We start from the raw sequence: 15,207 nt of genomic DNA, 5'->3' as shown, positions 1-15,207 counted from the left end.
AGCGAGTCTTTGCTTTCCCTCTTATGCAAGACTCATGACCCAGAACACGAGGACAGGAAAGAGTTTGTGCTGGTCCTTCAACATACCTTTTTTCCACTGCCTTTGTCTCGTAAAACTTTTTAAATGTCCCTTTAAAAATGACTTGATTTCACGGCTCACTTAAATGATGTCATCTCAACCTGTTGGAGGTAATGTTTTTCTTGCATTTTGTCCCAGGAGTGTGTGTTACAAAACTCAAAAAATGACAACACTGAACATGACTCTTATGTTGTTTACCGGTGTCTGAATAAATATTGTTGTTTTAATCCTGAAGGAAATGCTGAAGTACGTCAGAGCTCAGTCTTTTGTTTAATGTTGGCAGATGTTTACAGAGTTTTTGTTCTTGTGGCTCTTCCAGACGGAGGCGATGAAGGGCGCTCTGAAGAGTTTGAATCTGAACATCGTTGAAATGACGGATGAGAATGCAACACTGGATGGAGGAGATGTGCTGTTCACAGGTAGTTAACTTTGTTGATTAGAGAATCACATTTTCAACCATCAGTTTAAATTTGAATCACCTCAAAGCGCTTTGGACTCAAGATCTTAATATAAATAGAAAAGACAATCCCTTATCAAATATGTCAAAGGTTGTTGGAAATAAAACTTTTTTTTAGCTCTATTGTGCATTAGATTATATTTGTAAGAATGTGTTTTTTCTTCACAAGAAAATGGGTTTAATGTCACTTTGGACAAGTTACCACTCTTACGTTTGTAGGAACAACTTGGGAATGTATGCTTTCTCTTCCAGCATACATCAACACCCATGGACCAAACTACTGTGTGCCTAATAAAACCTCAACCCAATAGATCACATCTAAGATAAAACGGAGGAGCTTTTGACGGCAACGTACAAGCATCCCTCTGATCTATTCTTTAATATGTTAAAGACAATAACTGGCCCATTCCTGACATTCATTTTAATGAGTGGTTTACTCTTTCAGTCTCGTTACCTTTTTGCTGGTTATAGCAAATAAGTAAAAAGACAATATAAAGGGAAAAGTTCATGCTACACCTTTGGTTGTAAGGAAAAACTATAACACTTTACTTGAAGTTTTATACATAAAGGCCTGTCTGTCACTAGCATGAATAAGGTGTCATGAAGGCTGTCCTTAAGTGTCATTGGCTCAAATTTGGCATCTTTCGCTGAATTATGACACCTTTGGAGCTATGTTGGCATTTTTTTGGGTTAGATGGTGGGATCTAGTGAGGTTAGGTAGGGTTAAGGTTTGGGGTCAAACGACACTGTATATTCAACCTTAATGTATAAAACTTCAAGTAAAGGGTTACTAGAAAAATTGTACCTGCCCCTCTTTGACAAGTCACACAAAACCCTAAAAAAGAAATTAAAATAGCTTTTGAAACCAATACTAGTTGAGACTTATGACCACATTTGAGACTTTTATTTTCTCACTTCCACCCCATTTCCGAGGACATCTTGTTGCCCAACTTGTTTTAATAGAAATCTGAGCTTTTACACATGTACAGTTGATATAAGGACTGCATAGGGACGTTTCTCCTGCTTTAAATTAAAGCATATAGTTACAGTGGAAAAAGGGCACGCCGTCATATATATACTGTATGTTGAAGTAAGTGGAAGAATGAAAGCATGTCTGTAAGCATCCATCTGGGTTTTGAGATTTTCTCCACAAACATTCCTGCGCATGACCTGGGTGACCTGATCCCTTTAGTGCACGAGTAGGATCTGTCTCAAAAACAATCTGTTGCACAACCGATGTGTGCCGTCCTGCAGATCATGAGGTCTCGCCATTGCAGAAACGTTGGAGAATGAACGCAATGGTCTTTGCTGGACTTTCTGTACATTCTGTTACTGTCATGTGGTAACTTGAAATGTGGGTCAATGTCTTCTACATTGTGCAGGCCCATGGTAAGAAGCACGGTACACCTAATTGAGCTTCTAGACAGAGAGGCCTGGTGCTGTCGTTCATTCCAGCTGAAATCGACTTCAATGTGGCAGTGCTGAAAACATTTCCTGTTGGCAGTGGCTCGTTTTGTAAAGGCTCAGACGCAGTTTTAGGATCCCATCGCTGGGCTCATTGTGCTGCAGCAACCCTCAGCAGACCCTGCCTCAGTGGAGCAGCTACTGCAGTTTCAAATCCTCATTTTGATCCAAAATATAGACAGAGGCAAATGTATTTGTATAGCGCATTTCATACACAAGGCAACTCAGTGTGCTTTACATGATCAAAAAGTACAACAGAAAACATTCAACAGCTTAAAATCTATAAGAACATCATTTAAAATCATCAGTACAATCATTTAAAATCATCAACAAACATAAACAACAACATGACCAAAAATTTCCTTCTCAATCATACGCAGTATAGGAAAAAAGTGCCTTTCACTTTGATTTAATAATGTTCACATGTGATGCTGACTTTAGCTCTGCTGCAGTTTGTTCCACTTCTTTGCAGCATAACAACTAAACCCAGCATCATCATGTTTACTGTGAGCTCTGGGCTCCACTATCTGACCTGTGTCCATAGATCTGAGAGACCTGCTGGGTTCATTCCTGACTAACATTTCACTGATGTATTCTGGACCAAACCCATTCACTCATGTAGACACCAGCAGCAGAATTTTAAAGTCTATTCTGAGACTGACTGGGAGCCAGTGTAAAGATTTTAAATATACTTATATAGACCAGTGTTTCTCAAATGGGGGTACGCGAGGGCACTGCAGGGGGTACTTGAGAGAGAGAGTGGAAAATGAACAAATGTGAGCATGAGAAATATGAGTTTTTAGTTAAAAATGATAATCATAATGATTTTTGTCCCACACCAGGTGGGAGATGACCAGAAATGATAAAAACTATAGAAATAAATCTATTCTGAAGGCACTAAATCAGGTTGTCTGGAATTTAAATGGGGTCGCCTGAAATGTCTAGTAATTGATACAACATTGTAACTGGTTAAAATAGACTTTTTGAAATTAAAAAAACACAAATTTTTGATATCAAAATGAGGTCATGACCCAAAAAAGGTTAGGAATCATTGTGCTAGATACTGTTTAATTCCACTTCTTTGCAAAATTCTAAGTTTAAAAATGTTATCACTATTACTGGTATTCTGAAGAAATTTTTTTAGTCGGACAGATGGGGTACTTGGATTCAGAAATTAGAGAAAGGGGGTACTTGAGCCAAAAAAAGTTTGAGAACCACTAATATAGACTGTACTGTACTGGTTTAAATTCATTTAAATAATTTGTTCTTCAGGTCGAGAATTTTTCGTGGGACTTTCCAAACGGACCAATCAGAAAGGAGCAGAAATCCTAGCAGATGCCTTTAAGGTGAGTTGTCGGGTTTCATTCCACTCATTATTCACTCTAACAGCTTGGAGAGCGATCAGGTCAAAAGGTCAAGTACGAACTGGAGATGTCCTTAACCCTGGGGTGTCAAACTCATTTTAGTTCAGGGGCCAAACACGGACCAAGTGTGTCGCTGATTTTTAGGTTGGCAAAACGAGCAATATGGACATTAATGTGCCCTATGTAAAGTATGTAAGGTACCATTAATAATAAAGCAACAAGTGACATTTATCACTTTTTGGAAAAATTTGTTGAATAATTTAAGGAAACTTGCAGGGTTTTGAAAATATTGAGTTCTTTCAACAATTTAATATTGAAAAAATGACTCACACAATGATTAATGGTTTTTCTGTTATTCTCACTCATTAGTCCAGCAGATTGCATTAGATGCTCTGAAGCAGTGTTTCTCAAATAGGGGTACGTGATGGCATTACAGGGGGTACTTAAGAGAGAGAGTGGAAAATTAACAAAAGCATGAAAAATATGGGGATTTCCAATAGTGTAATTTTGGTTTAAAATGATACTTATAATAATGAGGATGAAAATTATCTTGATTAGAACATGGACTGAAAATACAAGGGTTTGTTTTGGTCCCACAACAGGCAGGAGATGACAGGAAATGATACAAACATATTCGTGAGGCACTAAATTTAGTTAGAACAAAGTTAGATCTTTCTTTCATTCCATTATCCATTCATCCATCCATCCATCCATCCATTTTCAGACCCATTTGTTTCTATTTTTCAGGGTTGCAGGGTCTGCTGGTGCTTATCACCAGCTCACACTGGGCGCTAGGCGGGGGTCATTCCATTATCATGCTCTATAATGGTTTTGTTTTTATAGAATTCTGAGCAAAATGTTGTAGTTAGACAAAGGTGGTACTTGGATTCAGAAATGAGAGAACGGGGGTACTTGAGCTAAACAAGTTTGAGAACCACTGAAGGGCCAGATTTGGTCCCTGGGCCTTTTATTTGACACATGTACCTTAACCCATCACAATGTGTTCACAATTTAGTCACCAATCACTCACAGTTTGCAAAGTGACTGGTTTATAAATGTAAGTCATACTTTTATGCATCGGTACCTCATTATGATGTGCCATAGGTTAAAGGTCCTATATCATGCTAAATCAACTTTTTTTGAGCTTTTAACCTTGTTACAATATTAATTCCTTATGAAAAACATAATTAATGTATTATTGGGCTTCCTTCCTGCATCTCTGAGCAATCCTCACTAATCCTGCTTTCTGAGCTGCTGCTCTGTCCTCTTCTGAAAAATGAGCGCAATTGACGTCACTAAAGTCTGAACCGCCCCCTCCAGGAAGTGCCTGCTGTCGGTGCCGCCACAGTGAACATACACGCCCACTCTCTCGGAGCGAAACGCATACGAGTGGCCGAAGAACATCATTTTTGATTGTCATTGTTTCCTTTCTTATTCAGTCTGCACAGGGAAAATAGTCGGACTTTGGTTTTGTACCAAAACATTGATGTCTGGTAAGCGAAAACGTGTGTTTGGCTACAAAAGTCCTCAGAGTTTGTTCAATCTTCCTAAAGAAGAGTCTAACCGCCAGAAGTGGTTGGAATTTATCTCTGGGAGCATGCGACACACCTGCCAGTATCTGTGACCGTCACTTTACAGAAGACTTATTGGTGAACCTTGGCCAGTTCCAAAGTGGATTGTCCAGTAAATTAGTTCTTCAAACTGGAGCGATTCCCACAATAAAGCCCACTGATGGAGAGGCCACAGCCATAAGTAAAAACATATGGTTATTTGTTACACTCTTTACAATGTGTATGCATGATAAACATTAAAACTCCACAAATTATGAGGCTTTACGAAATGCAACACCACAAAACACATAACCAATTAGTTTTTCATTTACCGATTAAATGTCTGCGGGGTCTCCTCCATCTTTAGAAATGTGTTTACCAAATTTTGTGGGCGTGCTCGTTGGCCATGCTGCTTCACTGGGGCTCTAGGGCTTCCTCATGAAGTGGGCGGCACTCACTCAGGGAGAGGCGGCGCTCCAGAAGAACCGTGCGTCTCAACTTCCGGGTTGAAAGAAAATAAGTCATGTTTATTAATAAATTTGTTTTTTTTTATTTTTTGCCAGATGTTAAATATTAACCAAATTATTATTATTATTATACATCAATTTTATATAGCGCTTTTCTGGGTACTCAAAGTCGCTTTACAATGAAGGGAGCAGTGTTGGGGTCGGTGCCTTGCTCAAGGGTACCTCGGCAGTGCTTGAGAAGTGCCCTGGCACCTCTCCAGCTACCAGAACAACTTCTGTTCTTTTAGTCCGTACTACAAATGTGGCTGTAGTTGACTTTGGAAGGTCTAAAATATCATGATATGGATCCTTTCAAGTTCAGTATTGTACTTACAACGTATAATCATAACTTAAAATACTTCAAACTTCCTAGTTGCGTGAGTGAAACTCTTATGGCCAAATATATAGCAACCACTGCTGTGTCAGGCAGTAATGCAATTATTGGACCTTACATTAACATTACACAGAAAGTAGTCTACTTATCATCAATCCACTGGTGTTTTTTTTTTCTACATCTGTAAACACAGTCTCACTGCCAGCAACCATGTACATTAAACAGGAAGGGGCTGAATGAGCAGCCTCACAATTGAAAGGTAATAATACTCCATCTGTCTTGCTTTTCTTACTGTAATTACTTTCTCTCTCCATCTCTGCATCGATTTAAACCCTTCCATTCCTCCATGGAACTTTCCTTTTCCTTCTGCTTGTATTTTCTCAACAGCATTTGCTCTGTAGTCAAAGCTAGCTGAGTTTGTTAGCTAGCAAAACATTAAAACATACAAGATAGTTAGTCTTTGAAATTAATATACAGTGCATCAAAGCTCTTTATTTTCAATGCTCACTGCAGCTAAAGTAGTTAGCTTCGTGTTATGTTGTTGACCTTTAGCCTGCATAGCTGTAATTTAAACATAGCATAGCTAAAAAAAAAAAAAGTATTGATGAGTGTTCCTGCCAGGAGGCCCACTAGCATTTAGCTGTTAGCATCTGGTTATGGGTCTCAGGTGGTTTTCAAGCATGTTTAATGAAGTATTGTTGTAAACGCTGCATAATGATTAACCTCACAGTTGATGAATCAAATTAAAAAGTCATTTTTGTTTATTACTTTATGGCCATGTAGTTTCTTAGTGTTCTACATGTTGTTTGATTAAAACATCACACTCATCACTGCTATGTTGATGCATTTCCTACTTTTCAGAAAGACCTTTGTAAAGTATCTTAATTTAAAGGTAAAACAACAATGGAATCCAACAAGAACTAAACTAACAATGTGACGGGTTTATGAAGATTCCAGAAAGACAAAAAAAATATTAACGGTCTCCAGTTTGTTGGGGCTGCAAACAAGTGAAAAAATAGAACACAGACTCCCATTGACTGATTTTCAACAAAAGAGGCTTGAATAGTCTACGTTTTACTTTCTGTCGGCTGCTTGAGGAGGCACCATGCACAGGGTTCTCGCCAGTGTTGTTGAGCATAGGGGCCCCCACGGTGTCATTTTGATCCTCTACGGTGTGATGTCGCCACCTACGGTGCGTTTCAACCTGCATGTGGGGGGTTTCTGATGTTTTTTTATTGTTTAATTGGTACCGTTAGAATAGTTGTTGCACGCAACTCAATAATAATAATAATGCATCAATTTTATATAGCACTTTTTTTGGACGCTCAAAGTCGCTTTACAGATACTGTATAAGGGATTGTTCTTTCACTCCACACTTAGTGGTGGTAAGCTACTATTGTAGCCACAGCTGCCCTGGGGCAGACTGACCACCACCACCACTCACTCACACACTACATTTATACTAGGCAATGTGGGTGAAATGTCTTGCCCAAGGACACAATGACAGATACCACTGAGGTGACTGCCACCTCACTGTGGCACCAGGAATGCTCAGTTTTCGCCATCCAACTACTAACCAGGCCCAGACCTGCTTTGCTTCAGAGATCTAACGGGATCGGGCAATGACAGGCTAGTATGGCCACAATAGTTATACCAACGCAATTACAAATTGAACTTAGACGGACTTACAGAAATTCCTTAGACAAACTGAGCATCTTTTTTTTCTACCTTTTATCTTTATACTCAAAAGTTGCAGTCACTGCTATTACAGCTGCTTTTCAAGAGCAGTGGAAAATGTTAAATGTATAATCTAAAGTTTGGGCTGAGCGTTTTTTTGATGATTCTCCAAAACATTCACACTTCATTTTACTCAAATGTAATTTTTTTTCATACATTAAACACACAAAATACATAATTTCCCGTTGCAATTACATAATTCCCATCGTAACCTACCAGATCTCCTCAACAGGATTTAAGAAAAATGTTCAGGAAATGATCGTTGAGGTCATTTAAGTTTCCCTTCGCTGCCAAATGCTATTTTACGCACGTACAGTGACTTCCCAGTAGTGGAAAAGGGCCTAATGATGATTGACCTGATGCATGTTAACATCCACTGTAAAATGCAAAAAAAATGGAGTGCAGCCATGGAGAACATATACAAATACTGCCTTCAGTTTGTGACACCACAGCCCCTTAAAAAAAACGACCTGGAACGTATTGGGCGATTATGAAATCGCATACTGTAGATGTCACTTGTAAAAGTTATTTTTCCCAAGAAGAAACTAGAATTTACAGGATCATCAACATGTTCTCACATTGAACCAGGAGGGAAAAGTCTAGAAAATAAAAAATAAAGTCCAAAGTTCATATACGACCATAATTCACTCAACAGCTCAGTGGTTTCAAAACAATTAAATGAAGAGAAAAGAGGCCCTATTTCCACTATATCTGTTTCATCCATCCATCCATCCATCTATCCATCCATCATCCATCCACTATTGAAACAAATGCTTTAGAATAGTTTGTGCTAACTGTAGATGGCTGATAAACATGAGTTTTATTATATTAATTAGTATTTTATCTGATCACCAGCCATATAAAGTTGTCAATAACACTAAAAGTGATGGTATTTGTATGTTCTGTTATCTCTTACATCATGTTTTGGTTACAATCTCCATGATAACAGTAGAGAGACCATCTCTAGTCAGTAGCTGTGTTTCCATTACAGATTTTCACACAATAAAAGCGATGTTTCTAAATGTTGACAAAGTATAATTGCCCTTTGAATGTGTTTCCATTGAACGTTGTTTTGGGCTGGAGCCTCATAACTCCAGTGAAATCTCAACTCGTGAGACTTCTCTGCAGGAAACCTCCTAATAACACACTGTTTTCCTTTGTTTCCTTGTTTCACGTCTAATGTGGCAGTTTTTAAGGATAATGATAAGAAATGTCCCCGTCTCCTCATCTGTCTACATGTAACGCGCCTTGTTTTCGCAAAGAGAAGTGGTCATGTGACCATGTACGACATGTCCTGTGAGCACTTTTGCGACACATTTCAATATTGAAAGGTCTGAAATAATTTTTAACGATTTGAGTGTTTGATTTGAGTGTTTTTCCAAAATTCAGGTGTTTCCATTACCAGTTTTTATTGTGCTATTTAGATTTTGCGTAATTCCAAGGGTAATGGAAACGCAGCTAGTGGTTCTGTAATTTCAGTGACTTCATCTTTTGGACGTTAACGCTGTTTCCTCCCCTGAGCTGTCCACTTCCTTTTTAATGGCCACTTTAGGCACCATTTAATAATGCTGCACTGGTTGGGCCGTTGAAGTAGGAAGTTCTTGAATGTAATTTGTCAAACGTGGAAGACAGAGTTGAATATTAAGTATTACGTAACACAAATGTGTTTATTTTGAACTTATGTAAGTTTGAGGAGGAGTCTGAGAGCTTTCACAGACTCATTTGACTCTATGGCCTCATGTAAAGGGTTTTTAATATTCGCGAGTGGTGAAATTGGGGTCCAAAATAAAAATGAAGAGGTTGCATAAAGAAAAATTGTTTTATATCCCAAGAAAGAGTCATCTTTATATTATAAATTAAAACAGATCAGATTTTTTCTTACATTCCATCATGCAGTTATGGACAAATGAAAATAGTATTTTTTTGGATTTCAAGAGACTGTCACCCAATAACTAATCCATATACTGTATGTGACTAATCATTAGTGATGTAAACAGTCTATGTACATAGCTCAAAGCTGATCTAATTACAGGGAGCTGAGGCATATGTGGCATATAAGGCCCAAACATGTTCCAGACCCAAACCCCAACAAACATTTTTCAATTTTTGAGAGGCTGGCATGTCCATCAGACAAGATGTATAGCAGATATTTTTGCATATTTTGAGAGTAGGTGGAGCTGTATTACTATCCCAAATTACAGTTTCCTATGTGGTGTAGTTCTTGAGATATTGGAAGCTGAAAATGGAAGAAATATTAGGACGCATGAAAATCGACAGATACCCCCTCACTAAACTGGCTCTATCTCAAAAAGTAGTCATTCGATTAAACTACAAAATCACAGTGTGCCAATTCAATAATTAAGGAACAATTGGTAAAAATGGGATGGATGGCTGCTGACTAAGCGTAATTCACCTTTGGCCCGTGTGTTTCAGGACTATGCCGTTTCCACGGTGCCCGTGCTTGAAGGGCTTCATCTGAAGAGCTTCTGCAGCATGGGAGGACCAGGGCTTATTGTCATTGGATCCAGTGAACCAGCACAGAAAACCCTCAAAGTATGACATGTGTGTGTTTATTCCCTTGGCTGTACTCATACAAACCAGTGAATGAATGTATTGGCATTGTTTTCATTGCGATGACGCACATCGACGCAGCCGATTCATTTGGACTGCTGGCTGCTCTGTTAGTATTTGCTGTCTCTGGCTTTTTCTCTCTCTCTCTCTCTCTCTCTCTCTCTCTCTCTCATGCTGTGAAAAAGTGTTCAGCAGGAATAACACTACAAGACGGGGCGCTGCACATGTTGATTCAGAGCTGGATAAACGCACCGCAACAACCTATTCATCCTCTCAACTTGTCTGCAACAACTACAGTTTCTATTCCACACGTTTGCTCTCATTGCTGCACGAAGATTGAGTTTGGTTTCAGCGATTTAAAAAAAAAACCCAGGGAGTGCATCATAAAAATTTGTCTCCGACTTCCAAATATGCACTAATGATCTTTCCATCTTTTGATGCAAGCTTTTTACAAGTAGAAGTACTGTTACTAGATTGAAAGTACAAGTCAAAAGTAGCTAAATTAAATACTACTTAAAGTAAAAGTTACTACTGTAGTTACTTTCACCGCCCCCACATTTATTTTTGGTAATAAATCTTGGTAATAAAAAGAGACTAAATCTTGCACAATTAAAAGTTAATTTATTTTCCACAAAGGCATCTGTATAAAATAAAAAGTTTGTCAAAATGTACAATTCTTTTTTAAATATACTTGAAGTTTTACACATAAGGCTGAGATTACGCTGTCATAATATGTCGTTAACATGAATAAGGTGTCATGAAGGCTGTCATTAAGTGTTGTTCACTAAATTATGACACCTTTGGAGCTATGTTGGCATTTTTTGAGTTAGGTGGAGGGATCTAGTGAGGTTTGGGTAATGAAGGGTTAGATTTCGGGTTGCAAACGACACTTAATGACAGCCTTCATGACACCTTATTCATGTTAATGACAGGTGTCATGTCTTAATAATGACACCATAATATCAACATTATGTATAAAACATCTAGTAAAGTGTTACTGAATAAAATATCACCAATGAATTTAATTCAAGATAAAAATAATTCTCAGGCTCTAAGTATAGCTACATTTATAAAACAGTGCCATGTGGTAACAACATGAACCCAAGAAAATGTCTGGGTGTTGATCAGAAATGGCACAAATAGCAACATATGGATTATGTTCAATCAAATGGGAATATAATCGAAGAAATTATCACAAAAAATAATTTACTCAGTAATGTTTTGCTGTTGAAATGTAACCTATTACTACTTCTAAACCATTCTAAAGTACAAGTACTGATTTAGAAATGTAATTAAAAAAAATGTTTCGACTGTCAACTGCCAGTCTTCATCAGAGCAGTTCTGCTGATTGCCCTTGATGTTTCCTTTGAAGTTTCACTTGTCTTCCATGTAATAGTTCCAGCAATATTAATTTAGTCGTCTTTTTGAACATGTTAAGTTAAGGTTTTGTTTATTCAGACAAGGTTTTCTTTCTATTACCTTCACCTATGGAGTTTAGTAATCCTAGCCTTCTACATGCACAGTATACTGTATGAGCACATCTGGTGTTACATCTCCACCTACCGGTGCAGCAATCACAACTGAATGAGTCACAATTCATTGAAGTCTCTGAAGAGTATTTAAAACAACTCTGCATGTCAGTGTTTGATCACTAAACTACAATAAAAAAAAAAACAGGAATCTGTGCATGTGCTTTCGAGGATGATCATTTAAATCCCAGTGTTGACGCATTAATTATCTTGATTTTTTTGTTTTGTTTTTTCTCGCCCATATTAATCAGCTTGTGTGAGGAGTGGCTGTTGGCGAGGCCTCATGACAGAGTGCTTGCTTTTCTAATTATAGCTGACATCACCTTCTGCTGCAATTAGCTCATTTTTTAAAATGACTCTTAACAAGCCTTGTTTTAAATGTAGGCGGCGATGTTCTTTTAGTGGAGGTGCAATTGTATGAATGCACGTTTAATGAGGACAAAGTGCTTGTTTTGGATGCAGGTCGTGTGGCAACGGTGGAACAAAGACGGGGTTAAAACGGGAGCTTCTATCTTTAGCTTCAGTTTGCTGCTACACGGAGAAAAAAGGACCTGATTTGTTGTGAGCTTGAAAAATTCAACCATTTTTTTGACAAAAATAAGCGTCATGTCTCACTCGTGTTTGGTTTAGCGTGTGTCAAAGCAGGGGTGTCAGAAATAAAGTGGCTAAAGCAGTGGTTCCCCACCTTTTTTGGATATTGACCCCATTTTCATATCAAGAATTTCAGGACATCATTTTTCTAGAATCAGTTTTTGATTGATTGTTGTACAGTATGTATTACAAATACAGAGTAGCCAGGATTAGTGACAAGTTGTGCCAGCTCAGATATTTTACTGCTTTTTATTTGAACTTTACTTATTTGTATGTATTTTTATTATTTTTCCAACAATATTTTGTGTTATTTGTAAAGAACATATTGAACATATCACACATCATACAAGGAAAATTAAAAAAAACATACATTATGACAAAACACAAAATGAAAACATAAAAAAAAAGGCTGTCACACTCGATCCCTTTAGACATTTATAAATCCTACTGTTGTACAATTGTATTATTAGTGCGGTATACAAATAAATATAACATATCACACACGAAAACAATAAACAAAACACAAACAACGTTCATACAGTCTGACTTAGTTCCAATTAACAATCCCTTTAACATGTGACTTATAACGTCAGATGATTGGTTATATAGTAATATACATATACATTAATAGAGGACGTAAAGCTACTCAAACATATCCTAATTAATTGTATTCAGAAGCTTTGATTATACATCATTAGACACCTAGAGCTGTTTTGTGAATACATTTCAGTAGTTTAGAATGTATAGAGGAAAGTATAGAACACAGTTGTTTAAGATTGTGTTTTAATTTGAAAAAAAAAAATCAGCAAATACACTTTTAGAAAAATAATAATTACTAGACATTTCAGACAACCCCATATGGGGTCCCGACCCCAAAGCCTGTATCATTACTGGATATTTGTTTTTTACTGTTTTTTTTTTTTTTTTTTTTTTTACTATTTTCCCACATACAACACAAGCACAGAGACAATTACAGAGACAGTATTTACAAATATTATACATTATAATACAGTAAGTGTGTGTGTGTGATATAATAATTAAAATAATGGTATTGTGCTTTTAAATTGTGAGGGGAGGAGACAATAACAAGTTAATATAGACAAATATGATTTTATTATCTATTTTATATATATATATTGTTCTTTTCTGCTATGGATACGGACATTTGTACAATTAAAGCCTACTTTTTATTAGATCTGCTCTAATTTGTCATAAAACTTCAGGTTGTTCCGACTTTGTTTTGAGGAAAGCAAGTGAAAACTGTTGGTTTTCAAATGTTCTCTTTAAAGTGTTTTTCTTCCAGCTCTTGTCAGTGTAAAGCCCTTGTTATACTTGCATCATAGCCTCGCCTGCACTCATCAGGCTCATCTGTGCTCGGCTCTCCTGACTGGATGGATTTGGTCCATCTGCTGCAGTCACTGCTGAGCCTCGTGAATGAAGTCATCGTCCTAAAATACAGCATCCGTCAGAGGCTGAAACACCCGCTCCCTTCACTCACTCACTCACTCACTCACTCACGCTGAGAGCCCACTACCCATTCGCTCAGACGTTAGACATCATTGAATACAGGCCTGTTCCATTCATACGGTGATGGCTTATATAGTCACTGATTTATAGATAGATTATTAGGTTCCCTCATTGGCAAGTGTGTTTGTGAGGACTGACGTTTGAACTGCCCGAGGACTTGATTCAAACTGTAGAGCAGCTTTGATGTTCCACATTAACTTTAAACTGGAATCAATATTTGCTTAAAGCTGGAGGGGATGATAATTAATCAGATAAAGACACAGTTTATACCTCATCGATCAATAAATCTTGAGACAGTTTGATTGAAAAAGATGTAAAAGGTTCAAATTGCCACTCGAAAGTGTGTTTTGATCTCCACCGTAAACACTTGGGTTTATAGACATTGTCGGAAAAGTTTCCTGCATTGCATTGTGGGATGCATAGAAGTGTTTTTACTTCATTTTTTATCGGAATTTCTTGTGTTTGGCTCCAAAAACTCTGCCAGAATGACTTCTCAACACATTTCTGGTGTTTTCACTGAAAATTTTGACAAAACAATGGTAGATGTTTGTTTTGGGGTTTACACAGAAAGATCTGAATCTGGCCGAAATTGAATGTTTTATGGAGTGATGTGATATCACTGGGAATAACGAGAACAAAACTGTGTCAAGAAATCACTGTCCTCCTTATCTGGCAAAAAAATGCACAATGAATCACAGTAAGAAGGAATTTAAAATACTTTTATGCATTCGTTTATGGGACTCCACATCCCACAATGCAATGCGCGACAATATATATAGAGTGGAGATGAAAACAAACAATGTGAATAAACCAAGTATTTACAGTGGAGATTAAAAAAACAACCTCTATAGCAGCAATTTTAACCTTTTACATCTTCTTTTAAGCAAATGATCTTTGATTTATTGATCCATGAGGCCTACACTGTCTTTTTCTGATTAAAAATGGTCTCCAGCAGCCTAAAAGTGTAGATTTAAATATGAAATAATTCATACAAACTCTGAAGAAACACATAAACATGCAAACTCAACCCAGAAAAACTTTACCTGCTTCATGCAGATAACGTATCATTGTCACTGTGTTTTGCAACTGCTTGAGTTTGTGGTTTCCCAGAGCCAGTTTAATTGCTTTGTAGTAAATATTTAGTTTTGGGAGCTCTGACTGAGCACATTGTGTTGCCCAGATACCACTTTGGGTATTTACTAGAGTTTGTGCAGGAGCAAGTAGTCTGTTAGTTTGCTGTAGTACTATTACTCTTGTTGAAGGGTGTGAGTGACTATACTAGAGAGTTTCCATGATTTGACTCCCTTCACTAAAAGGAACAAATCTTTTACATTTTTTTTTTTTTTTTAAATGCACGATTTTTGGAAAAATTAAGAGTTCTTTGAGCTATTTGAGATATAAAATGCTGTCAGGTAATAACTAATGCTTTTTTCTGACCTTTCAACTTGTCTTTAGGGCCAAATTGGATGCTCTAAAGGGCCGGATTTGGCCCCCGGGCC

General features: G+C 37.4%; 1 protein-coding gene across 2 annotated transcripts in view; it reads left to right on the top strand.

The window, feature by feature from the left end:
• ddah1 (dimethylarginine dimethylaminohydrolase 1) overlaps window positions 1-15,207 on the top strand; it is a 93,382-nt gene that overhangs the window by 71,934 nt on the left and 6,241 nt on the right. For both annotated transcript variants that reach the window (XM_028443839.1, XM_028443840.1), the window contains exons 3-5: window positions 398-497; window positions 3,272-3,345; window positions 9,924-10,043. In XM_028443839.1, coding sequence (XP_028299640.1) covers window positions 398-497; window positions 3,272-3,345; window positions 9,924-10,043 — 294 coding nt within the window. The remainder of the gene's footprint in view (window positions 1-397; window positions 498-3,271; window positions 3,346-9,923; window positions 10,044-15,207) is intronic.

The sequence above is a fragment of the Gouania willdenowi genome, chromosome 4 (genome assembly GCF_900634775.1).
Source record: "Gouania willdenowi chromosome 4, fGouWil2.1, whole genome shotgun sequence".
Lineage (NCBI taxonomy): Eukaryota > Metazoa > Chordata > Actinopteri > Blenniiformes > Gobiesocidae > Gouania > Gouania willdenowi.
The sequence above is the reverse complement of the archived record's forward strand: the minus strand, read 5'-3'. Positions and strand labels throughout refer to the sequence as shown.